This window comes from Coptis chinensis, chromosome 3, assembly GCF_015680905.1.
Source record: "Coptis chinensis isolate HL-2020 chromosome 3, ASM1568090v1, whole genome shotgun sequence".
NCBI classification, from domain to species: domain Eukaryota; kingdom Viridiplantae; phylum Streptophyta; class Magnoliopsida; order Ranunculales; family Ranunculaceae; genus Coptis; species Coptis chinensis.
This window is the reverse complement of record NC_141458.1, coordinates 114558439-114585715: the sequence shown is the minus strand read 5'-3', so window position 1 is coordinate 114585715 and position 27277 is coordinate 114558439. Positions and strand designations below refer to the sequence as shown.

The following is a 27277-nucleotide window of genomic DNA, read 5'->3' as shown; positions in this document are numbered from 1 at the left end:
ACCATTTTTATTATGGTGCTTGTGATTTGTTGGTACAAATGGGTGGTGAACAACAGGTTCAGCAAAAGGCAGTTTCCATTGCCACCAGGTCCGCGAGGCTTGCCAATGTTAGGAAATCTTCCATTTATTGAGGCTGATCTGCACAGATATTTCACAAAATTGGCAAGTTTATGGTCCAATTTTAAAACTTAGAATGGGCAATAAATTTTGTGTTGTATTGAGTTCACCTGTTTTAATAAAAGAGGTTCTTAGAGACAATGATGGTACCTTTTCCAACCGTGATGCTACCATCGCTGGGTTGACTGTGACATGGTGGAGTTGACATTGTTTGGAGTCCTCATGGCCCAATGTGGCGGATGCTGCATTGTTGGAGAAGGTTCTTGTTGGACGAATGCTAACTAATACAAGCCTTGAGGTTTGCTATGGTCTTAGGCAACAAGATGTTAGAGCGACAGGTTTAAAGATTTGAAAAAACACCGATGCGTAGCACGATTCATACTCGTAATTAAACAATACTAGGGTTGACGTTTCGAAGGGGTTGAAAAAAATTTGAAACTGTTCAGATATGTCAACGCCTAAATATTACAACTCCTGATATTTCGGCATATATTATGGAGATAGTTCGTGATATTTTGCACTTAAAAGCTGAGTCAATAATGCGACCATAGCCGAAAAAGAGAACCGTTCGAAAGTAGAAGTGGAAGTGATCCATGTGGCTATCATGCACAAATGGCTGTGGACTTGGAATCCTAATGCGTTCCTGTGTTTCTCTCTCACCGGTCATAAATAGTCCCATTCTCAGAACAACATCCACGTCATTACTTCTAATCAATTTCAAAACCCTGTCTTCCATGGAGAACAACAACACCTTCTCTTCCCTCTCTGCTTCTTCTCGTTCCAGAAAAAGGTAAATAACTTGTCCACTTCATTATAATTTTTTATTTATTTAATTGAAATTGAACTAGTGATGGAGGTAGAGGTAAAGGAATGGAGAAGAGAGATGATCGACAGAGAACAAGTGGAGGACGAGGTGGGAGCAATCCAGATAAAATTGACGCTCTTGGTAGACTCTTGTAAGTCATTATTGATTCTTCCTTCTTCGGATTTCTCTTGCATAGAAATTTTAATCGTTAGTAATGTATTGTGTTGGTAACAATTTGCAGGACACGCATTTTGCGACATATAGCGTCTGAGTTGAATTTGAATATGAGGAGTGATGGGTATGTGAGGGTGAGCGATGTATTGAAGTTGAATATGAAAACTTTTGCTGATATTCCGATAAGATCACATACGGTGGAGGATATTAGGGAGGTGGGTTCGATAAATTGTTCTTTTGGTTTGTTTATTTGTTATTGTTTTGGTGTTGGTACAATTGTACAGTCAATTTATAGCAAATAAAGTTAAGTGATGATCAAATCGAAACCTATGGTCCTCCCGTTTATAATAGTTACATTTCGTCTCTCATATGACACCGTTTACAAGTTTTCAGGCTGTTAGGAGGGATAATAAGCAGCGGTTTAGCCTCTTGGAAGAAAATGACGAGCTGTTGATACGTGCTAACCAAGGGCACACTCTAAAGGTAATATTTTCTTGGAGCAATGTATCTGTTCTTTCATGCTGTTTCAGATAGTGGAAGCCATTGTCCAAAACTATCAACCATCATGTTAAAAATTATGGAAATACAGGCAATAGTCTCTTCTCAGTAGTTCCCGCCTTTGTTAGTCTGTGAAGATATGTGTTTAGTCACATCTAGCTTCAGTGAGAAGCAGTTCTGAATTGTGGAATTCTTTGTTTAAGACCACGACTATCATATCAAAAATGTTTGCAAGCATTGCATTAAATCATTGTCTTATTTTTCTGTTAAATAGATGGCATGCAGAAAAATGAAGAATGAAATATCTATTTAAAAAATAACAACAAAAGTTCCAGTGATGATGATTTCAGTGAAATATCTATTTTGTAAATGATGATTTCTTGGTCTGTGTTATACTTTTCATCTAAAGTAGTAGTTTGTTTACTACTAGTATACTGCGGCACAGACACAGTGAGGAACGAGTGAATATCCCCGAAGAATGAACTTGAAGTTCAAAATAAGAAAACAATCAAATTTCAAAAAGATTAGAACGACACAGCAAAGAAGAAGAAGAAGAAGAAGAATGAGATTTCAAAAAAACCTACCTTTTCCTTTTCTATGCTATGGAGGATTGAACAATGGGATTTCTTTTAGAGAAGGTGATGATGAAGAAAGAGGGGAGAGAAGGTGACGATGAAGGGGCAGAGAAAGGGGATGATCCCCCAATTCAGGGTTTCTTTTGGCGGAGGAGTATTTATTTATTTGGCTAGACATATATGAAGACAGGGAACGGGACAACGTTTTAAACCACCACCCCCGTCCTAGGAGAACTCGCTATCGCTCGTTCGGATCACTTTTTTGCAACCTTTTATGTTGTAAAAGGGCGTCATTTCGTATCGTTTCCCGGAAAGAACATTAAGTTTTTACTGATCTCTACCTTTATCTTTTCCTCTCTTACATGGACTTTTAAAGGTTTTATCATTGTTGTATTAGCCAGAAATGCTTTATGAAGTTGATTGTTGGAAAGGAAAAGGGATATAAAATTGTTTGTCGTTTCTCTAACTTGATGTTGCTTCCAAGTATTTTTCAGACCATTGAATCTGAGAGCTTACTAAAGCCCATCTTATTAGTTGAAGAAGCTCCAGGTGAATATGCCAAATGTATTTAATATGTAATAGTAGATGATTGTATTTATTCTTTTGACCATAAGGTTACTGACTTCCAGTTGTTTTTAATGTTCAGTATGCGTACATGGAACCTATAAGAAGAATTTGGAATCAATTTTGCAATCTGGTCTCAAACCAATGAAAAGGTTGCATGTTCATTTCTCTAGCGGTTTGCCGAGTGGTGGAGAAATAATTAGTGGTAATTTTGAAGCTTATAACATTGATTCCATTCTTTATTCATTTTATTTTGATTTGTTTATTGGGATGAGTAGATAAACTTTTCTATCAATGGTGTAGGTATGCGGCGGGATGTAAATATCTTGATCTTCTTAGATGTCAGAAAAGCTTTGGGAGGTGCATCTTACTAATTGCCTTTTTAATTAAATATGAAAGTTCTTCATATAATTTTCTTTGAACTTGTATGATTACTAATACTTCTTTTAGTTTCAGATGGATTGAAGCTTTACATTTCAGACAACAAGGTTATATTGACAGAAGGTGTTGATGGTGTAGTACCCGTAAAGTACTTTGAGAAAATAGAAACATGGCCAGGTAGACAACCAATATACTTCAAGAGGACAGAAACAAACACTGAGGATGATTTAAATATAGAAAAGTTCAAAAATCTACAGTTGGGTGAAAGCAAGTAAACGAGAAAATACTGCCAGCAAACCTACCAGTCAATATAACCTTTTTGATCTTCTCAAAATTATTGGCCGACAAGTAAATTATCGGCCTTTGTTCACTTGGATGGCAGTTACTCCGTTTAGCTCTGCTTGGCAGTCGATCTATCCATTTGACTAGCCTGTCACTTTTACCGATAAAATAGAAGACTGTATTACTTGCTGTAACACCTTTTGTTTTCTTGGATAGCAAAACTTTTTTACTGTAACACCTAGCAGTGATTACAATTTTGTGCTCCACTCCCGGGCAATTTGGTTATATGCTCGCTAATAGAAGCTTTGACTGTGATGTCCTTGTACTTGGAATGTTCGCTAATTTAACTTCTATATTTTTTTTTTATCTACCTACTTAGTTTTGTTCTCATATCCTTGTAGCTCTACGTTTCTACTTTAATGGCAGTCTCGATCTTGGCAAGTGAAACCTGTAGTTTAGCAAAAAAAAATTTGGAGGGCTTCTGTTAAATCAGTATGTTTGAAAAGGGAAATGCCATACAAACACTTACATTTTTTAAAGGGTTAATTAGTATTACCCGTAGATGAGCCAATTAGGATTTCTCCCATATTTTTTGTTGTGTGTATAGTATTACCCGTAGATGAGCCAATTAGGATTTCTAGGGGTAATACTAACTAACCTTTTTTTAAAAGCTTCGATAATGATCTTCTGGACTACGAATATTCTGCAATTCCGTCGATTAGTCATTTTCCAGTAGTGTTTGTAGCTGTTTGTTGAGATCTCGTGTTTGTTGCTGCCACACAGATTCATGTGATTTCACTCTTTTGACTTTTTAAACTATCATGTTGCATTCTAATTCTCTTACAAACATGAAAGATTTTGGTTTTACATTTTTTTTCTCACTAATCTGGTCGAAAATATCTTTAGAGAGCTGATAGCCTGAGACTAACATCTCAACCAGTTGAAATTTCCGTGAAAAAGTCTTTCATTAACACAACCACATAAGAAGTCGAGAACTACATCCAACTTCACCGGAAAATTCATTCTCAATTGTTTAATTTGTTCAATCATCAATCAAAATGCAACAACCAGACAAATGAAATCCAACTGGAAGATCTGTAAAACGTTGCCCAACATCTTATAAATTTTGAGGTGTTAATTAGAAAAATACAAAGAACTATTGGAGAACAATCTGGCTTAATACTAGAAGAATCAATCCAATTACTACAATGCACTCATACACCGGTCAAGTTTGTATTAATCTTACTCTGTACGGCCCTTGATTGAACTGAACGCATCCATGATTATGCAGTTAAATAATTAGATGATACGTGTTTTGGTTATGTACTTGTGTGTATAAAAACAAAGGCTTTACCGATGAAAATTTTCTGATCCCAATTACACTAGAGGTTGATGTGCGAGTCTTGTGTTCAAGTATTCTCTGGCTTCTTTCGTTCCAAAGCAGGAGAGATGCTGCTATATTCATCTTGCCTTTGGAGATCGCATTTGTACTTATATCCCACCAGGTGCATTCTCGATCCTATCCGTTGATACCCAACTAACCCAAGGCTCGTTGAAAGATACAAACGATTAACTTCCACACTCTCTTGGCAAAATGACATCGGACTAGAACATGCCCCACATTTCCCCAAAGAATAGGCTCAATAAACTAGTTTTACAGCAATTCAGCTAATTGTTGACAGTCATGACATAATCTCTGGATAAAAAAACCAAATTATACTCAGAATTATAATAAATAATCAAAGCGACTTTATATGACTTGAGATCGCCATTTCAGCTGAAAAAGTTGTACCTAGTATTCTCCAACTTCAGTTCGCTGTTCAATGTAGCTTTTGCTGCAGCGAGTCTCATGCAGGGTGATACAGGTTAGCGTATGCAACACTCGACCTAAACAATTGCTGAAATCTAATAATCATAAAAACAACAAAAAAAATAGCTAAGAAGAAAATACCATATTTTCTCATCAGTTAACTAAAACTCAAATCTTAATTTAACATACTGCATACGGTTGTCTAAAACAAGAGGATCAAGAATATCACCACCACCATACCTCATACAAGATAGTCGATCCATAAATCCCAATCTTGGGAGTCGGAGCAAAAGAAAACCCTGCATCACATTGTATATGTTTAGTGACAAACTGGACAACATTGAAATCCTGGAGTTGCACGAAAAAAGCTGTAAAACAAACTTTTCAAAACATATATTAATACATAGGCCTTTGACATGAATCACACAATGATTACCTTCATGCTTACAGTAATGGAGAACATGAGGCCTTGGGATCATTCTCGTGACTGTGCCATCAAAGGACCAAGGCTGTTGAGACACACGAAGCTCAGAAAATCATGGAGATGGTTCATCATTATTAAATTCTCTAACGGATCATTTAGCAGTAGTTGAAGCTAATTTTTTTTAACCTATAGAAAATTCTAATTGTTGAGGTCATTTTAAACTTGGAATATTCTAATAGTTAACTGTCTCTTCTCCTCCACGAAAAACAAAATAATAAAACATTGTAAAGGTTCATGCTTCACATGAAAATAAAAAACCTAGAAGACAAGGAACTGAAAGAAATTTGCACTCTATTATCGCATTACCGTTACCAATGGTCGCGGGCCTAAGACCAAGTAAGTTATACTCAACTAATTAATAGCGAATGAAACCAAACCTCTGATCAAGTCATCCCCACCTCTCACCAATGCATTTAATAGCAAATGGAACCTCTTCTAATACCTTGCTACCAAAATCAAAGGTGCATTGCTCATGGAAGAGGTCAGACCAATCTCCGTTAGGGATGGCAGCACTTGGGCAAGTCTTGCAGATTTTTCTTATGAAACTGATAACTTGATAAGCTAGAGGATGCATTATTTATTTTGACTGTTTGAGAATGGGGGATACGAAAATATTTGTTTAACTTGAAACCAAAGACGACCACCTATACGTTCGCACTTGGAAAGGCTGGACTCCGGACAATTAGCGAGCATACTTACCTCCGAATCAAAGACTAAGTGCTATATCGACGCCCCTAAATCATGGTGAAAACTCCACTTTCTCCTCCTCCATACACCTCTCTAACCTTGTTATATTATCTTTTGAATTTGGTCAAACTTTGCTTCTCCAGAACACAAGGCCTCCACCCACAAGCTAAAGTTAAAATTGTGGAAAATGAAGACATGTCCTCCCAAGAATTGTTTTTCCTCATTTCTCCCCGGTATTAAGAGAATCAGATACAGGATGATCTCTCATTATGCTGATTGCTGATAATTAAACTACTATCATTCGTGTTGAAAGAAGTTTGGACCTTTATCAACTAGCATAGTTTCATAGTTTTCAAATAGAGTAATTGTTATCATCTATTTCTCTTAACTTCTCCAAATTTGGCTATTTCTCTTAACTTCTCCAAATTTGTCTTTACATTTCCGGTTGTCCATAAACTCATGAAAAAGACCACATCCTCTAAAGGTAATATGAATTTTCTAGTTAGTTCATTTTTTTTGAAACGGTAAATAATTGTTTCAATTCCAAATGCTTTAATAGGGAAAAAAAAAAGAAAAAGATTCTACACCTAATAGACTGATTGATCCAATCCCATTTTCCATGATTTGATTGGTTATTTTATTTCCATTAACAGAAACTCTCTAATTTTGAGACCATTTTGTTAGTAGTAAATATAAACAACTCACTTAATACTTCTAAAACCCAAGAATCAATAAAACAAATACAATGGGATGAAGGAAAAAAAAAACAATATACAGCTAAGACTTACTTTAGTGCCTTCTCTCATTGATGTGCATGACAATATAGACACAAATACTTCGAAAAAAGGACAAAACAACAATAAGACTGTTCCTAACACACATATTGTATGTTTCTATCCAGACAAAAATTTGTAAAGTTGATGGCAAAGCCCAAAATATCATTGAGATTTTTTAAATATCGCTGATATATTTTATTTTTTGGATATACGAAATGAAAATATTTTATATATCTCCACCGAATATTGAATCTTGTTTTTACCAATATATATCAACCGATATATAGAATATATCCGAGTTAACTTTGTTGATTTTAACTAATTTTTTAATACAAAATCCTTTGCATATCAAAAAAAACTTTAACCAATTTTTATTAATATATCAACTATATTTATGATATAATTGACGATATTTTTGATATATCAACATACAAAACAAAATTTTAAATAATAAAAAAAAAATCTCTGATATTTATGATATATTTCATTTTTTTGAGATACACAGTATATTATCCAAATTCGATATTTTAGTCCTTAGTTTCAACCGTGTAGGGTGTGGAAAACCAAGGTATTAATTATGGTATTATTGTGTCATACACATACACGAGAAAGACAATTAAGTAACTTAATTGGTATTTGTTCATTATCTCTTATCTCAATATATATTTTCTTTTATTATTAACTTCTTTATCAAGGTTTTAAAGCCACTAGAGATAAGTTGTAAAAGTTTATCTACTAATTAGTCAAGAAATTGGAAAGTTAATCAAATAAATATGAAAGATATCAACTAATTATAATCTTTCTTGGATCAATCAATCATTATACTAGACACAAATAAGAGCTCCTAAAATAATTCATTTTGAAACTTGCAAGAAAGAAAAATAGTTTTCACGTTAACAGCCTACAAAAAACCAAATTATCTTTAAAGAATGTGACCTTTACCATGAATATAAGGATAAAAGAAAACAAAAGAGCCGAAATGGGGAAATCAGCAAAAGGGTATCCCTTCTGTTGGGATTTATTTGTAGTCTTTATTTATTTATTTGTTGGGATTTAGTTAAATACAAATAAATCCCGAGTCTTTATTTATTAATTTATTTTAATCCGGAGTCCTTTGATTTATTTGTATTTACCAGTATGGATCTTCCTAAAATTCATACCTATATACAGCATTGTATAATAAACCTATTTAAAAACCCAGTATGGATCTTCCTAAAATTCATACCTATATACAGCATTGTATAATAAACCTATTTAAAAACTTGTCTGTCTCCTGTCTTTCTTTATAGTAAAGAAAACTTGTGTTTCCTCAAACTCTCCATGATCTTTCTCCTCTCTCTTCAATATTTCTCACCACTTAGCGGTTTACTAGTCTAGAATTTTTCATGGATCAAAACAGTTGGAAAATCCAGCCAAAAAAGTAGCATGTTAATTTAACAGTTCTACTAATAATTAATTATAATAATAATACTAGTAAATGAAGTTCATTTACTGATGAAAGGAAACTTATCTAGCGAGTTTGGCAAGTTGGGGTGGCCACAAGTCCACAACTGAAATGGATATGCCCAACTCTGAATTTATAGCTACGGTGTCTGAGTGTCTCTTTCCTTTGAGGATAATATAAAATAAGATAAAAGTTGCATGGCTCAGAGATACGCGACAACATTGCAGTGATATTTTACCAGTCGGTGACTCTCAGTAGTCAGTCCTACGGTCCTACCCAAATCTGGATAGCGTAAGGCCCAAAATATCTACCAAAATTTCGGACTCCTGATTTTCCTAAATATTGCTGAATATCTCAAAATATCATACCTATATATTCAGATCAAGCCAAAATTGTTCGTATTTGACAAATTTAAACTTTATTCAGTGCCTCAACTAATGCATGTATGTTTACTGGCTTAGATTGTTTGAGAGGTTATATTGACTTTCTCTAGTTGATTGATTGCTAAGGTGAGAGGGTGAATAAAACGAGTTCTCAAGTAATCTCTTTATTTACTAAGTGTAAATCAGAATCGATAGAGAAGAATAATATCAACTATGGACGTGAAACCCAGGAGAGGATTAGTGGCAGATCAACAAATTTCATGCCCTGTTGATAGTGGGGATGCCAGCTGGAAGAGCAGTTTTAAAGAGTAAGCAAGGAGATATAAAGCTAAGGATGCAGGTAGCTGAAGTTGCAGCAATATTGCTGACAAAAATTGGAATCGAGCAAGTTGAGTTCAGAGAAGTCAAAAAGCTCGACAGAATTGAGATCAGTGAACCAAATACAGTCCCAAGGAATAATGATTTTTGAAAAAAAATCTCAACAGTCGACACACAGTCACGCACAGAAGTGGTTACTAGCCAGTCATTTTTCTGACCCCAGCAGCATTGCAACCGTGATTTTTATACAAATAACATGAAGCTTCTACTGCTCCTGCGTTTGCAATAGAGCTGGTTTAAACCCAAATATCTTGCCTTTTAAATAGACAATATGGAAAATGGCAATATTATTCCAAGACACAACCTTTAATGAACTAGGATATGAATCCTTTTGACCAGACTCTTGAACGTTAACGAAAAATTAGTGCCTTACACCTCATTATTTCCTGTCCACATTGAGATATAGAAACTAGTACCGCCCATAAACGGAGGCAAATCTAGTAAGTAATCACAGTTGAAAATTAGGCTCTATTGTGAGTGCAACCACCTTGATTGAACGAACTCTTCTGTGCCAATGCCAAAATAGCCTTGTCTGCACTTATGGTTTGAATCTGACTCAACGGCTGCATAGAAGCTTTTAATACGGACAAGATACCATGACAACTCAGTAAAAGATGGGGTAGTGTAAAAAACAAATTGCAAAGATGTATGCTCTCTACTACATGGAGAGAAGCTAATTTTGCAGTAGACATGACTGCAAAAAGAAGATCTAGCTTAGATAAAGATGAAGTAAGTGTGTATGTAGGTATTTCCCCATGGTTGTATAAATGGGAGAAGCCTAATGGGCTGTATTTCAGATTTGTAACATAAACTTGATATGAGGTGTTACCGACTAGCATGTGGCTGGTGAGTAACTCTCATGGAGTTCATACACTTTTGTAACTTTCCTTTTTCTTAATATACAATAGATAAACTTACCAAGCAAAAAAAAAAAGTCTTGTCTGCAAACCATGTATGAAATATATAGTTCCAGTTCCAGCAACAGCATTTGAAACATAACATCATCTATTGACTGCGACAATGATGATGGTAATGGACTTAAATGGACCTGTGGAAACAACCTGTAATGTAAAGGATTAAAAAGAACCTGTAATGGACTTCAAAGCTCACCTCAATGACACAGCTTGGATTTTTGCCCAGGGAAGCATCGTGAGTTCGTGACACTACCCAACAACAAGTAATAAAGAATGTTAGCAATGTCCTGAATGGTTTATACTTACCTGCCTATTAAAAAAAATGGTTTATACCTGGACAGAATGTTCTTGGCAATAGGTTAACAGATCAAGAGTATGGCAACTTTTTTCTATGCATTTCTGCATCTGCTGCCTTACTTCATCTCTCCATTCAAGGGTCAGCACAATTAGTTACTTAAACAAACCCCAATTTTACAGGCTTGCAGAGCTGCTTCAAAAATTCTAGCATCCTTCAAAATTTATTTTCCGTTGTCCATTGATTGTCATGAATCTCTGGGGAATCTCCTTCTCTAGTTAAGGGTGGACTACGGGACTACAACTGGGGGATCATTAAATTTGTACTCAATCTAGCAGAAGGCAAAGAATGGCAATTATACTTACTAGGTAGTTCAAACAGCGGAAATCAAGGTAATAATATAATAAGCAAACACTACCATCAAATTCATCAAGGCGGTCCAAATATCCCCGATCTTCTTACGCATTTTCTCCAGTCATGGGTTTTGATCGGGATATGAAACCGAATGAAGTGCCTTGTGTATTCCACTTCCATTGATATGGCCAAAGTCCGACGGTGCCATCGGGTTGGAAAAAGACAAGCAGCATAACTCTGTTACCCACTCACGTCTATTAAGACACTGAGATGTGGGTGTGCGGCCAAATGAGAATGGTGTAGAGTTAGATAACCTAATTCCATTTAAAAAAAGGCCTAACATTCGAATACAGCTTGCTGGTTTAAAATATTACAAGCAAACCTAAACAAACAAGTGTATATTGACAATATAAGTGGTTGCTATTACTACATAGTACATACAGTTCAAATACTTCACCAAAACTTATATGTTCCCTAAGATATCGAAACTAAAGAAGCTACATGAACTTACCAACATCACTTCACTGAAGCAAACATCATCTTGATATAGCTGAAATAAGATTTGCATCCCTACATTTAAACAGAAATATACCTCATGGAACACATTATAAAAGGATTCAAACAAAACTGGATCGGAATATCAAAAAATATCTAACACCCTTTTTAAAAGGTAGAAAACACCTAATACCATAATGCATAACGCCAAAATTTTGATACACTAGTCACACCTACAGTTAAGAAAATAGTTGTATCCAGGCCACTAATGACCTGCATATTACAATTACTACAATCAGCGATTTATCTTTAGCAGGGGTTTCAAATTAGGTTGGTCAGCAAGAGTAGATTGGAAGACAGTACCGTTGGTTTACTAACACAACTAATTAATCACCTCGGTAAATGTCTGACAGCCCCAGTCAATATTTCTCTGATTTTACTAATAAAATTTCTGATTAGCTTTGGATGCGAGAATGTAACACAAGTGCAGAAATCGCATGCAAGAACCAGTCATAGCTAAAAAAACTATTATTTCATTATTTTTTTTTCATTTTGCAACTTCAAATGTAATCCTGAAATACATTGGATTCCTAAAAAATCACAGGAAGTCTTTAAGCTATATTCGTAAGGGAATATTGATGGCCTATACTTAAGAAGGCAAACTGTTAATAGGACCTATATTAATCATTTACTTCCACCCACATCCGTTAGAATTGCATGTTGGTGGCGACTATAGTACCTGCTTCTCTTTCAAGTGATTAGTTTTAAGTAGAAAAACAATTTGAAAATGCACAAGAGTTAGTATCTACATCTGATGCTAGGGGATAAAGAAATGGTATTGAGCGTAAAGTATTTATCTAGTCAAGCATTCTTTGGTCACAGTAGTTATAAAGACCGCATATGATTTCATGTGTACCTCAGATATGCTTCAGATTTTAACTTGGGTCCAAAACCAGCCAAACACAATTGCTCATTACCCTGCAATCAAAAGCAAATGATTAGCAGCACCTATTTGTAATCTGGACATGTACTGAACTGTTGACTACGTTTCTTTTGATGAACTATTGTACAAGTTCATTAAACACCACATTCGATACTACGCAATCTGTAAGTCATCGTTAAGCAAAAACATTCAACTTCACCCAGTTCTACTTGTACTGATGACAGTTGTAACACTAGACCCGGTAACTGGGGTCTATGGCTGACTAATATTTGTTGGAAACAAGCGTAATGTCACGTTGCTTACATATGAGGATATGACTTAGAAATCCACTTACAGTTGAGGACCAAAAGAATTCCAAATATTATTAGCTCTATCTAGTTTCAGTGGTACTAAAACAGGTCAAGAATGTTTGGGTGAAAAGGGCTCATGGATTTGAAACTAGTTACGGAAAACAAAAGATAAAAAAATACCATAACTAAATTAGAAGTTGTTAACTGTGACGTATCTAACACCTCAATTACTCAAACAACAACACACTAATCAATTACAACACTAATTTAATATTGGTTCAATCCAGATAGGGGGTGGAAAGATCTTCCTGCCCTGGTTCAATGCTCCCGTCTTCGAAGTTAAATATACCCATGTCATGAGGTCCGTCGTCTTCCCTCGAATAAGATTCATCATAATTATCATCTGTGAAGTAGATACAGTTCCCAACATTAAGGAGTCTTTTCTCAGAAAGATCGTACAAAAGCCGTGTTTGTTTGTTGTCAGGGTGGTCATCTTCAGAAGGAAGCAAGAGGAGGGGAAGTTGATGCAGAATTGCAACGTAAACAGTTCAGCTCCAAATCGGATGTGGTCTTTATTATTAATGAGCTTATCCGTCCGTGATAAAAGGAATATAAGATGGTCTGGAATCCGATCCATTAAATAAATCCAGTGACGTAATTAATGCCCGTGTTTGCTCTCTATGACGACTAGGGTTGAATCGAATCGTTGGTTGGGGACTTGGGGTTAAACACACGGGTCAAACTTGAATCCATTAAAATACTGGGCTCTTCAAGCCCAAGGCCGAAAACAATTTTCATACTTTGATATATCGACGTAATTTTTTCAATCACTCTGTTTTTTTTTGATAAAGATTTTTTTCAATCACTCGTTCACTCTCTGACTGATAATTTGATGGACTACCTACACCTTAAAAAAAAAAAAACTGTGAAGCTTAATGATTTCAGGGTTCGACATTGGCCTGCTTTAGTGGTTTCTAGGTTAGTAGGTTCGACATTAACCTACTTTGGAAAACTTAGGTGACGCTCTGTTCTCTGAGACAACATTTTTCTCTTGGAGGGGCAGAAAAATGTTTTCTATCGAACAAAGGGAAAGAGCAGGATTGACTTGTCCCAGAAAGGAATTTGCATTTTGATTTTTTTTGAAATATTTAGAGAGTTAAGACAAAGGGACACACTGAAGGCTTACATTGTCCCGAAGGCTCATCAACCCCTAAAGAAACTTAGCCTTCACACTTGGTGTGATTCGAACTTGCAACCTCTCCCATGAAGAGAGGGGTACACAACCAATATCAGTATATCACATTAGGGCATTTTGAACTTACTAACATCAATACATCATATCAGGAAGCAAACACCACCACGATGTCACATAAATAACAACACCATGTCACCATCCGTATGTTTGAAGAGAAATGAATATACCTCATGAAACACTATTATCGATGAATTTAAAGAAAATTGGAACAACAAAGTACACCTAATGCTTTTTTGTAACTCAAATACTCTTAAAACCCTAAAACAAGAAGTATAAAACCCCTATACATTGAGTTACAACTTACATCCTCTAATGAATTGCATATTAGGATTATTACAATCGACAGTGTATCTTTAGCAGGTTGGTCGACAACAGTAGATTGGATCACCATTGGTTCATCTTAGCTTATTGACACAACTAGTCAATTGCCTCGGTAAAAGATTTCTTTGATCATTCTGATAAAACATAAGAATAGCTTAAGAGGCCGAGAATGTAACATCAAGTGCACAAATTGTATGTAAGAATTGTGAGATACAATAAGAGAATGCTAAAGATCAACTAAGTTTTTTCTTGTTCATTAATGGTGTTACAAAGTTTTACTCTGTTACAATAATAAATATAGAGCTTGTCTCTCTAAGGGTGTGTTTGTTATGATGGAAACACTATGGAAAGGAAATGAAAATAAGAGTGGTCTACCTTTTCCATAGTTTTTAAGGCGTTTGTTTACCCATAGAAAGGAAATGGGCTTTTCCATATGGAAACAAATGGAAAAGGTTTTGTGTCCTTAGCTAACCCCTGAAAATTTTGTGGAAAGAAAAGAAAAGGAAAGGAAAGAAAATAGATAGATAGGGACTTACTACTAAGTGTGTGTTTGTTAAATTTTAACTCATGGAAAGGAAAGGAAATAAAATGGGTGGTCCACTATGGAATGGAATGGAAAGGAAATAATTTTAAATGGTATGTGTTTGGTAAACTGGGGAAAGGAAAGTAAAAACTAGGGAAAGGAATAATCATGTTTGTTTGCAAAAGCTATAGAAAGGAATAATTGTATTGTTGAGTGGAGTGTATTAGTAGTAAGTTCCTATTTATCTATTTCAATTTTTTTCCTTTCCACAAAAATTTCGGGGGGTTTTAAAGACACAAAACCTTTTCCATTTGTTTCCATGGAAAAGCCATTTCCTTCCACTAAACAAACGCTTTTAAAAAACTATGGAAAAGGTTTTTCCTTTCCTTTCCATTTTTTTTTCCTTTCCATCATTCCAATACCACTCTACTCAACAATACAATTATTCCTTTCCATTTTAACAAACATGATTATTCCTTTCCCCGGTTTTACTTTTCCCCCAGGTTCCACATACCATTTAAAATTATTTTCTTTCTATTCCATTCCATAGTGGACCACCCATTTTATTTCATTTCCTTTCCATGAGTTAAAATTTAACAAACACACCCTAAGTGTTGTGTCTGATGATTGTTGTGGAATGACTCTTCTCCAGCACACTTTCCTCTTTTGTAGTTGTTTCCACGTGTGTTTCATCTAATAGTTTTGTGCCATTGTCCATCTCCTTCTTTTATCTTTTACCTGCCACTTATATAAATATTTTGACACTCTTGCCATATTGTATTAGACAATGATTGAAATAATGGGCAATATGTACAATATTTACCCACCACAAGAACCAAAGAAATTGTATTTTTTTTTTCCTTCTTCATTTGCCAACTTAAGATGAAATACAATGGATTCCCAAGAAGTCACTGGAATTCTTTAAGATATCTTCATATGTAAAACCCTAAACCTTATCCATAATAAGGTAATCCGTTAGTGCGACATCACTAACCATTTACATCGAGCCACATCCGTTAGAAACTTAGAATTGCATGTCGGTGAAGACAACAGTACCTCCCATCTTTTATGAGCCTTGAGATCAATATACAGCATGCCTTGACTTCACTTTGTACCTGCAGCGTCTTGCTATATATTGATTGTGAGGATATCTCCATACATCACATCAAAAAGCAAACATCACTATGATATCGCCAGAAATAAGAACTACATCCGTGTGTTTAAAGAGGAGAAAAAAAAAATGAATGTACCTCAAATTTTCTTGACCAGTTCTAGTGCCTCTGAACCTAGATAGAGCTAATAAATGAGCTGAGAATACCAAATATTATTAGCGCTACTAACATATTATCTAGGTTTTATGTAAGATCTGACTTTAGATTATGTAAGATACTACTAACATACCAAGTACATCAGGACGACTATTTTGATATACTCAGCCAACCATCAGAGCTTACATAATCTAAGGTCATGATGTACTTTAAAAAATCCAAACAAATAAAGGAAAAGGGGCCAAAAATAATGGGGATAAAAATGTTATTTTCTTTTACTTTGGCGAGAAACCCTTTTTTTTCTTTTCATTCACGTTGGCTTTTTTATAAAAAAAAAAAAAAAATCGTTGTCTTCTTCATATACGTTTTTCTTTTCTCAACAAAAAAAAAGCTCTCGCGAAGTGCGCGAAAGAAGGAAATTTAAGGTTTAGTTTTTTTTTTTTATTTTAATCTCTTGGTAATGATGAAATGGATAATCTTCCCCAACACCCATTTGGGCAGTAACTATCACACAGATTCTATGGAAGTAAGTCGGGTGCGACAACAAAAATCAATGTTTGTTCTGTCCATTGCTCGATCCTTGGTTGAGTAGTTACTCAAACAAAGTCCCAACAGTCGCCCAACCACAAGAGCTCAATGAAATGATGTAACAACAGATGGTTTGTTGATTGTGTCAGAAAGTCATGTCTCATTACAGGAAATAGCATAGCATGATGAAAATATTGACTTGTGTATTGATCAAATGAAAAATATGAACATGCTTTTTCGTAAAGCAGACTATGTCAACACCCTCCCCAAACGCTGGTTGCCTTTGGAACATAGTCAATCTCGATATCATTCTCCATTAATGTTCTTGAACATCATTCCTCCTGAACATTTAAAACAATTCTATCCTCAATGCGAAAAATTGCAATCTAGTAGTAAGAGGAAGTTGTTTCTTCATTGACATAGGTAACAACTTTCTTGGAAGCAGTATATTTCCATCACAACACGCCTTGAGATTGTAAGAAAGTACCACCACTCATTGCGATACCAACCAATTCAATAAGACAGAAGCACCTAAGCACCTTCGAACTTTCCATGTTGTCCAACCACTAATTTTGAGGGTTAGCTTCTTCAATGCATGGACCAAAATATCACCGATATATCCAATATATATCGGTATTTTGGTACACCGACATCGATATTTATGACATATATCCACTGAATATAGTATCATTTTTTTCCGATATATATATCGTAATTTCCGATATAAAAGTTTATATTACTGATATAATCGATATATCTGATATTTACGATATATATCGATTGACTTTTTGACCATTTTTTAATATAAATCCGATATTTCCAATATATTTCTGATATTATATTTCCAATATATCCGATATTATATTTCCAATATATCCGATATTTCTGATATTTTAAATAGTTTGGACTGGTCATCAAAAAAATAAATATATCCGATATTTCTGATATATATCGGTTTTTAGGTACACCGATATATTGATCGATATCGATATTTTGAACCTTGCTTCAATGTTCCTTACAGTAGCAGGTTGACAAGACTGAGTAGTAGCATCCCCTGCCTTTGTGTTATAGACTTATAGTATTTGGCCCTTACAAATCTTGCACAGTCCACATACTGCTCAAACCGCGATGAGAAAAAACAAAGATAACTAAAATCAATTGCACAACCAAATCACTTAATAAGAGAAGAATATTAGGAGAAAAGATGAATTATGTATTAAGAAGATAAACAACACGAAGGTGTCAATTGAATTGAGACAAAGAAGACAACCATCCCAGGGCCGGTTCTGGGGCAAGGCCAACTAGGCGGCCGCCTAGGCCCTCGAGTCAAAACCCAATAATAAGGCCCCCATTCAGTGCTTGGGTCCGGGGTTATCTACTATATATCAAATGATCTGGATACAAAAATACTCACAAATAGAGAAATTAGAATAGCAACCAACTACACTAAATAATTTTGGATGCTTATTAGGCATTTAAAATATTTTTGTAGCATAAATAATAGGTTATTTAGTTCATTTTTAAGAATTTGCCTTGGGCCCCCACAATCTCAGAGCTGGCCCTGAACCATCCCCCAGTCCTTTCTTTTCGTGGAGTAAACATTATAGTGAAACCCAAGGCCGAAAATATCGGTCTATTTATCAAAAAATTACCGATATATATCGTTTTTCAAGAACCGACTTTGAAAAAATTTGAAATATCGGCTCCAAAATTTAATATTTTTAAAAGCCGATATAAAAATATATATCGGCGATATATTCCGATATATTTGATATATATATCATTTGATTTGGTTGGACAGTTTGATTTTTGATTGATTTTGTTGACTGTTGACCGATATATCCCGATAAACCGATATATCCCAATATATATCGTTATATATCGGTAATATTTCCAATATATCATGATTTTTTGATTTTTTGAATATTATCACCAAAATGGGCAAAAACGATATATCGATATGATTTTTCCGATATATATCGATTTTGGGAGGGTCCGATATATCTTTAAATCCCAAAACTTTCGGCCTTGGTGAAACCCAAAAGAAGAAAAAAAATGTGGCCACAAAAAAAACGAGAATGGAATGTTGAACACTAAAGTGTTTTTATTTTCTTTTCGGAACATAAATGAAATATATGAAGAACGGATTTTTTGGTGAAAATTCAAAGTGAATAAAGAAGAAGAAGAAACATATTTTTCTTCCGTAGAAAAAATAAATTGTCTGTTTCACCCCTCCTTTTTATTTCTTTGGTTTGTTAATTAGAAAAGTAAATCAGGATGTTAGATTATGTAAGACCTTATGGTTGAGTGAGTATGTCTAGATAGTATGTTAGTATAGTATGTTGATGTAGCTGGCTGCCTGGCTACCTTGACAGTTTAGCTTATCTTAACATCGAAAATCTAAAAGTAAATTTATACATTAAACTAAGAGTTGATTTTAGGTAGAGAAAATCTTTCTATCTTGGATATAATCTCCACCAAAACTCGTCTCAATTAGATATGTTTAGCTTTATTAAAAAGAGTGCTAAAATTGTAGACCGTTAGATAAATATTGAACTTAAACACAATTTTTGACAAGATTAGACATGTTCAAATGTCTTGATAATTTGTAGAGATGATCTCTATTGTATGGAGAACATATTCCCAAAAAATCAGCTCTTAGTTCATTGTGTAAGTTGTGGATATCAAGATAAACTGTCAAAGATATAGCTTTTGACTGTATCAGTAAATCAGCAATATTAATATTGTTTGGGTGATTGTGGTTTCAAATAAACTTCTGATTTCTGAAGCATCTCTGAGGTACGCGTGAAATTTTGGCATGTGCTGTCGTTATAACTAGTGAAACCAAGGAGTGGTTGGTTAAGTAAATACTTAATACTTAATTCCAATTCTTTAACATCTTGATTCTTGCATCAGATATTTGTTTCTACTTCTACTTCTTCCCCCTCCCTTGTTTTTATGTTTTTGTTTAGATATTTGAGTCCGTCGTCGCCTTTAGGAGTCTATACTATGTGAGGGATGACCTGTAGTGGTTTCTAGTTTACTGGGTTGTTTGTTATCCTCTTTGACGAATTTGTATCAAGATACTACATCCTACATTGTACTCATCTTTATCTTAAAATTCTTCAATTCTGTCTCTGCTCGCATCAGATTGCATGCACATTGCCCATTCATAGTTCCCATATATATAACTCAATTATCATATTTTCTGGTCACTTTTGATGTTTATTTTACTATCTAATTTATGTTACCAAGATAACAAATAATCAAGAGAAAACACTTATCTTCTTAAATACAAACTAACAAATAACTATTACTAATAGTGAAATAAAAAATTGTTTAATTCATTTGATGATATGAAAAGTGATTACACACCCTATTATGAGAATTGCTAGCATCCTGCCCATTTAAAGGGGTAGGACCATCCTAACCCAATAAAAGACAATACTTTGTGACCACAATTCTAAAACCAGTAAAAACTCAAAGTCTTTTCAGTCTTCACAGCCATCCTCTCCCTCTTGCACCACCACCACCGCTGCCATTCTCTTGTTTTTTAATTTCACTTCTTTATTCATATTTCTTATTTATTCATTTTTTATTTTTATTCTCTTATTTCTCTCTCAACCCCTCTTCTCCCTCTCCACACCACCACCACCACCACCACCACTTGCCAATATAAATGTCTCATACATCTCATATATTGTTAATTCCGAAATTGAAAGGGGGGACTCTAATTAGTTTGATTGCTCTAAATTTAATGAATGGTTTTCTTTAGTTGTGCTCTTACTATGTTTTGTTTTTAGGTTTTCAACTCACTTGAAATTGTTCAAAATATATAGGGTTATTACTTTCAAATATATTGGTTCTTGTTTGGGTAATTCACATTTCAAATTGGTAGATACCTTAGTTTTATGCTATGCTTCTATGTTCTCCTTGTAATTTCAAATGAAAAATATTGTATGGATTAAAAAAATAATTTTGCTGGATCGGAATCCGGCGGCCGGAGAAATGGGTTGGTGGCGTTGGTTGGGATTTGGTTGGGTGCTTGTTTGAAAAAGAGAGGAAAGTGAGTCAACTCAGGTTTGATTGTCTTTTTTTTCTAATAAATGAAGTAGAACCTTTACATTAGGTGAACAAGTAATATTGTTTTGTCTGTAATGGGTTAGGATGCTCTACCCGTTTAAAGGGTAGGACGCTAGCAATTCTCCCTATTTATATGTGTGGCTATTACAACCCCGTCATTAATGTTTAACAGTAGTGCAACTTATTATGTTTAAGGAAACATATGGTCTTTAACAACATTACCATGCACAAATCAACCGCCCATCATTACTACTGAAAGAATGCTTAATAATTATTTCTAACAATTTACTGGTAACAAAAATGACTCGTGCCATCGAATTTGCGCATTAACATGTCCTGTAACCCGTGATTTTCTGAGCAAAGCACACAAACTGGGTGTTACGTATTAACATGTTACTAGTTTACAACACAATCAAACTATTTCACATCCTCGAGTTCAAGGAATATAAAGTGCCAACTGTACATCGATATTCTTCTTGAACTATTATAACTTTCTGGTTCAATTTACAACACTATCTGCGATGTAGAACTTTGAGACTGATTTCCGAGTTCCGGCATCTTCTAATTTTGACAATCTATGAGCCTGCTAGCACGTCCAGACAGAACCTCCCCTTGTTCCCTTTCCTGAATCAATTCCTCTCGCTGGTGCAGGTCAACCTCCCTCAAATCACAATCCCGTCTTTTGGTCTCCATCTCAGCCTCCATTGACATGTGTTTCTGGTCAATCTCTGCCTCTAGTTCAAGGCTTTTCATCTCTAAAGAAGCTTCATGCTTAGCTATCAGTCTTTGAATCTCATCCTACAAGGTTCAACAACTACATCATTTTTCAGAGTTGGATTTTTTTTTAAACAAAAAAAACATCAACCAAATTATAATAAAACACTACAATTATTGTCACAGCCCGATTTTCTAAACAATTAAAAAAAAATAAATATTTGAAATATAAATATATCTAACATCACTCGGTTCAATTGTCTAAAAACCCAAACTATGACGGGATGGATACAACACATGTTAAAATCTAAAACCCACATCATAAAGAATCTTAACAACAAAAATAATCTCCAAAAAATTCTCTTTATTACTTTATAAAAAGTCTATCTTCCGTCCCAATAAAACATCAAACCACTCTAAAAATAATAGTTTTCAACATCGTATTCTCATTCCATATGAATATGATAATACGTTATTACATACTTTCAAAAAGATCAGACCTAATAAAAACTAACGGACTGCTCCAGGCAAGAATCCAAATCACACGTCGTGGTTCCACCGCATTCCACCTATGTTCCCAAGAACACATCCACGTTGCCAAAACAAAGTAAACATGGGTCAGCAAAAATGGAATTTGCTGGTATGAGTAGACTAACCACATATAAACATTATCATACTTTAATTATTCAAACAATCACGTTATATTTTCCCATAACTTAATCATTTTCAGCTTGGAAGACAGGTAGTTCCATTATTTTAACCGGCATAATTTCTTCCCAAGCAAGACTTCCATTATATAACTCATTATAATAACTCGTTTTAATGCCTAAGTAATTGAATTAAAACTTACCGGTATCCACTTTTGTCTAAGGGTAGGACCGCGTCCTTGCACAAAATATTATTAAGTCCTACCCTCCTGCAAAAGAAAGTTAGAACCTTTATATAACATATGTAAATATCCTATAGGTATTCACATGTAAGCCCAAACACACTTGCATAAGCAAATTAATTTCTCTTATTAATAAATCAATTACTTTTCTTATACACATATTTCACAACCTATGTACCTTAGGTCATTCCCACCACCTTCAAGAAATACCCAACTCTACATTCCCGTACACTCAAGGAATACAACTAACCCGCAAGGCGAATACTTTAGTTCCTCTCTAGGGCAGTCCAAACAATCTGGTCATTCATGCACATTCAATGAATACCCGGGTCATTCATGGCACAGTCAATGAATACCCCTTTATAACACTAACGGCCCTTTATGGCACATTCAATAAATGCCCACCTATCACATGACATCTTCCGTCATAAAACTCATTTCCAAAACTTTAAGCATGGAGAGTTCTAAAAGGGTACGGTAAATTGTTTACGCATTATTGAACTTTATTGCATATATTATTTCAGAAAACGGAAAAGTATCTTGTTTCATGTATTATTAATATATTGATGTCTAAGTGTCATAACGTTGTATATCATAAAAGACGGAAATCTCACATAGTAGTTAATACACATACACACGTAGATATAAAGGTCTTAGCCTAAAGCCAAGCATGCTAATAGCCCTAGACCTATCCTAATAGCCCAAATCATAATCCGAGTTAAAAGTCAAATTTGGGTCAACTGGTCAAAGTCAACCCTGGTCAAAAATCAACTCTGGTCAAAGTCAACCCTGGTCAAAGTCAAAGTCGACCTACCAAGGGTCAACAGTCAACCAAATTTCAAACTCCTCTAACCCAAAATCCCTAAAGTCAAAGGCCCAAAGTCTAATTGGTTTCACCCAAGCCAACGTGGTCCCACCCCAAGAACAAAATAGAACCGCCCAACCCAAACTAATAGATTTCGCCCAAAGAAAACTAATGTCTCAAAATTTCAACAACTAAACAAACTAAGGCCCAAAACAAAATTTGATTTCGCCCAACACAAGCCCAACCGACCAACATGTCGTCTCCTTTGGTGGTGGCGACTCTCCACCGCCTACTACCACCACCACCACCACTCATCACCTCCTCATTCCAATCCAAATGGTTTCACCCCCTCATAAAACCAAACAACTTTAACTCACCAAGAAACTTCAATTACAAGTTTTGAAAACACTTCCCCAACTATAGATCTGATTCTCGACGCCATTGATCGTCTTTCAAGCTCCCAACAAATAGCCCTCTCTCTACCGCACCCAACAATCCTCAATAACCCATAACCAACCAACAATCAACACATTTAAAACAACAAGAGTTTAAACCAACCCAAACAAGACGGTGACTCCATTAACAGGTTTCTTCAAAGCTTCGGACGCCTCTCCACGACACCAACAATCACCCTCAATTCAAACCAACACTATACTATACTAACAAATTCGATTCCAACATCATCCAACAAATACATAAATTAACAGTTCAAAAAAACAAAATCTACACAACCACAAGATCACAATATCAAAAGTATTAAAGGCGATGGCGGTGTTTGGGGCTCAAGCCTCCATGAACAACTACTAAAGAGTTTCAAACAAAGAAATTCAAAAATTACGCCTGAATGAATGAACAGAAGAATAAACATAAAACTTATATATTTTGATAATAAATCCGTAGATTTGAAATTGATGAAAAAAAAATCATCGTTATAGTAGTCCGTGAGAGATAAAATCTACTCACCTGTGATACGCTCCTGTTGCCAGCAAAATCTCCAACAAGAAACTTCTCTTCTCCCTTTCCTCTCTGTGAAACTCTATTTTCTGTAAAACTCCCATTTTTTTTTCTCTGTATAAAAACTCTCGTGTTTTTCCTCCAAAAACTCTACGTGAGAAATCACATTTTTTATTTGTTTTTAAAACCTCACCGAAAAACAAGGGTTGAAACTTATCTATTTACCTACGGGGTTTTTATCCTTATCTGATAGTTATCTATATTTAGTTTAACCTATTATCATCATTATTATTATTATTATTCCTATTATTATTATTATAGGGAAAATATAAGAAAAAGACGGGGTGTTATAATTATGTTATCACAGACACTCACATGCTCCTTTCTAACAAGCTTTTCCTGCATGCAAAGTAACTCCCGTTCTTTTTAGTAAAGCACTGCTTCCCTCCTACTAACAGCCTGATAGCAAGAAAGGACAAACTGTGTAAATATGCTTCCAAATAGAACAATAACTTAATTAACTAAATATGACATACGTGTTAGTCTGCTGAGAGTGATATAGACTAATTTCTGAAAAAAGTTACAACGCAAATACCCTCTATCATTATTTTAATTTCCCTCGAAACTAGAAATCAACACACCTCCTCCCTAGTTGAAAGGGTAGCCAAATTCAAGTTCAATTGTGTGTTGAACTATTTGTTATGGCTACTCAAGTCTTGATGCTTTCTGCTGATGTACTCCTCTCTCTGGTCTAACCTATTGAGTGCTTCTGCCAACTTGATCACAGATGCAACCTTGATTTCAGCATTTTCAGCGCATGCAACCATCATTTTTTTAATCTACAGATAAGAAAACAGAAAATTACATATAAGCAGTCGTACATTAAACAGACAATCACTCAAGCAATACAGCAATATATAAGTGATAATAAGTTAATAACATTACATTTGGAAACTCTGTTTTGTCTCCTAAAGACTTCTTGAGAGATTCTCCACGTTCCTTTGCTTCCACTAGAGCAGAAAAATGTGCAGTTTGATAATCTTCATTATTCTTTTCAGCTGAATCAACTAATGCTTTGACTTGTTCATGCATAGATACCCCTTTCTTCTTTTCCATTGAAAGTACACCCATATGGTGCTGATAGTCAAAGATCTGCAAGAAATTGATAAAAGAAATAAGTTCTTTTCCAGTAGAGATAACATAATGGATCCCAAAACTCATTGTTTTATGAAAGACTTTAGAAGACATCGGTTAACAGAAGATTAGACGTATACAGCAGATGATCTAGCCCTTTACCGTTTCTCAACAGATCAACCTACAAATTCTTTGCGAACAAAGCTATCATGTACAAATTCTACATAACTCGCAACAATTCTCACATCAGAAATTGAAATATCGTGTAGATGCATACCAGATGACATATCGTTAACCTCATTATAGTCTTTATAGCTAATAACCAAATCCTAATCACTTAATCAAGGCGCTAACCCTAGTTGATAAAATACAGAGTTGATTGCTTGACCTAGTACTAATTTACATGCATTGCAGATGGAACATTTTCCATCACTACTTGCATCCAGGGCCCCACAATATAATCCACCTATTGAAATAAAGAAAAAAATTAAAACCAAAACCCACTATTGTTTTTCATTTATTTTTAACTGTTGGATAAACGTTTTTACATTGGTAAATTGGAAACCATAAAATCACGTTAAAGTAGTGTTAAACACTTAAACTCTTTCAGTTCCCTCGCCTTCTCAAACATAAAATAGCACACCTCCATAACTAATTAAAGTTCTTCATCACCCCATGACAAATAATCAAGTATATATATGCCAACAATTCAATCTTACCTATATTCACTACACCAAAAAAGGTTTTTACTAACAGTTATATCTGTTACTTATATTTTTACTAACGCTTATATCTGTTAGCTTTGGGGTGTTACAAATCCTTAGGCAAAATTTAGTAACGGATATAACTGTTACTTAAATTAATCTTAATAACGCTTTATATCCGTTACTATAATTTCTTTTGTAACGGATAGCCAACTGTTGATCGGCGGTTTAATCTATTCATTTCTAACGGATATAAGTGTTAGTAACGTTTGGCCGCTTTAGTTACTTTTCGGCGGAAATCAATTTTCATATGTCACGATATATATCCGTTAGTAATAGATGTGCCACTTGCTATTAATATCGATATGTGTAACGGATACATCCGTTAGTAATAAATGTGCCACTTGCTATTGATATCGATGTGTGTAACGGATATATCCGTTACTAAATTTTGTCGATTAAAAAAAATATATATTTATTTTTTCACAGGTCAAAATGTCAAAAAAAGTTCACCACGCATATGAATATTCCATCTTATAGAGATATCACATTCCACAAACTTAATCAACATATAATAAAAAAACAAAACCACTAATCAATTAAACATTATTATAAAAATATAGACACTAGTCCAAATCCCAATTTACAAATCAAACTTATATAGAAATGACTTCACCTAACCTAATCTTGGGATGTCTAATATGCTGTCATAGAATATCCCATTGTATTGGTCCTTTGGTCTTTATTATTGCTTTCTCTCGAGTGTTCCCCATCGGTTTTAGGGTGCACATCTGCAATTCCCATAACTTCTCCCACGATATCACCACTTATTTGACAAAGCCCGGCAAGAATTGAAATATCCGAGAAACATTGACACAGTGTGTGTTGGTTTTACGACATGGCAACCTATATGAAGTAGGACATAGTTAGGTAAAAAAATATTTCAATCCTCTAGTTACACAAATATTTCTTGGGGTTAAAACCTTATAAAGCCTCCTTACAAGGAAATCAATGCTAGGGGATCTCATGGAATTGTGACTATATGTTAACAGAGAGTGTTCTTAGTCTATCGGGTAACCACAATTAGAAATTTTATCGTCAATGTGTTTGTGTCCACACGGATATGGGATACTTATCTTATTGGGCACATATTAGCATTTGTTTCGAGACACAACACAAACCTTTCCCTACTAGAAAGATTTTTTTTCGCAAGAGTCAATTCATTACTGAGGCTTTCAAAATATGAAGTGTCCATGTCACATAGCTTAATGTGCTACTAAAGTACCAAAGAGAAAGGCCAAACCACCAAGGCAATGCCTTGCAATTTATCCTCTTTGCAGCCTAATACTTGTTCGGCAAAGACAATATTATTTCCTTAAATTCTAACATAAGCATAAGAAGTTTGTAACATCAATTGTTCGAACGAATCATTTAATTAGCACAATAAACC

At 34.8% G+C, this 27277-nt stretch overlaps 2 protein-coding genes and 2 long non-coding RNA genes across 17 annotated transcripts; 1 reads left to right on the top strand and 3 right to left on the bottom strand.

Annotated features, from left to right (window-relative positions):
• Window positions 1-534: 534 nt before the first annotated feature.
• On the top strand, window positions 535-3786 carry LOC147513227 (uncharacterized). 7 transcript variants are annotated; one of them, XM_086596236.1, is made up of 8 exons: window positions 535-907; window positions 966-1073; window positions 1164-1311; window positions 1490-1579; window positions 2664-2718; window positions 2816-2938; window positions 3037-3093; window positions 3190-3786. In XM_086596236.1, exons 1-8 carry the CDS (start codon window positions 711-713, stop codon window positions 3387-3389), a joined length of 978 nt encoding a protein of 325 aa, XP_086452362.1. In that variant the 5' UTR covers window positions 535-710; the 3' UTR covers window positions 3390-3786. The 7 variants fall into 7 exon arrangements, with proteins under 7 accessions (XP_086452362.1, XP_086452361.1, XP_086452365.1 ...); XM_086596235.1 differs by having other exon boundaries at window positions 3184-3786; XM_086596237.1 differs by having other exon boundaries at window positions 658-907; window positions 978-1073; window positions 3184-3786.
• A 702-nt stretch (window positions 3787-4488) lies between these two features.
• LOC147513225 (uncharacterized) lies at window positions 4489-13191 on the bottom strand. Of its 7 annotated transcripts, XR_015215310.1 has the most exons (12): window positions 12962-13191; window positions 12333-12394; window positions 11433-11491; window positions 10986-11186; window positions 10606-10898; window positions 10469-10521; window positions 10277-10370; window positions 9846-9932; window positions 5643-5715; window positions 5447-5505; window positions 5189-5301; window positions 4489-5092 (listed from the first exon to the last, which is right to left on the bottom strand). It is a non-coding gene; the product is annotated as an uncharacterized LOC147513225 (long non-coding RNA). The 7 variants fall into 7 exon arrangements; XR_015215307.1 differs by lacking the exon at window positions 12962-13191 and having other exon boundaries at window positions 12333-12513; XR_015215309.1 differs by lacking the exons at window positions 9846-9932; window positions 12962-13191 and having other exon boundaries at window positions 10277-10406; window positions 12333-12922.
• On the bottom strand, window positions 9396-9799 carry LOC147513226 (uncharacterized). The gene is made up of 2 exons (XR_015215313.1): window positions 9663-9799; window positions 9396-9572 (listed from the first exon to the last, which is right to left on the bottom strand). It is a non-coding gene; the product is annotated as an uncharacterized LOC147513226 (long non-coding RNA).
• A 7785-nt stretch (window positions 13192-20976) lies between the features above and the next one.
• On the bottom strand, window positions 20977-25557 carry LOC147513224 (nuclear matrix constituent protein 1b-like). Of its 2 annotated transcripts, XM_086599524.1 has the most exons (7): window positions 25401-25557; window positions 24935-25141; window positions 24631-24828; window positions 24365-24448; window positions 22192-22257; window positions 21842-21910; window positions 20977-21425 (listed from the first exon to the last, which is right to left on the bottom strand). In XM_086599524.1, exons 1-3 carry the CDS (start codon window positions 25422-25424, stop codon window positions 24682-24684), a joined length of 378 nt encoding a protein of 125 aa, XP_086455650.1. In that variant the 5' UTR covers window positions 25425-25557; the 3' UTR covers window positions 20977-21425; window positions 21842-21910; window positions 22192-22257; window positions 24365-24448; window positions 24631-24681. The 2 variants fall into 2 exon arrangements, with proteins under 2 accessions (XP_086455650.1, XP_086455648.1); XM_086599522.1 differs by lacking the exons at window positions 20977-21425; window positions 22192-22257 and having other exon boundaries at window positions 21686-21910.
• Window positions 25558-27277: the final 1720 nt, after the last annotated feature.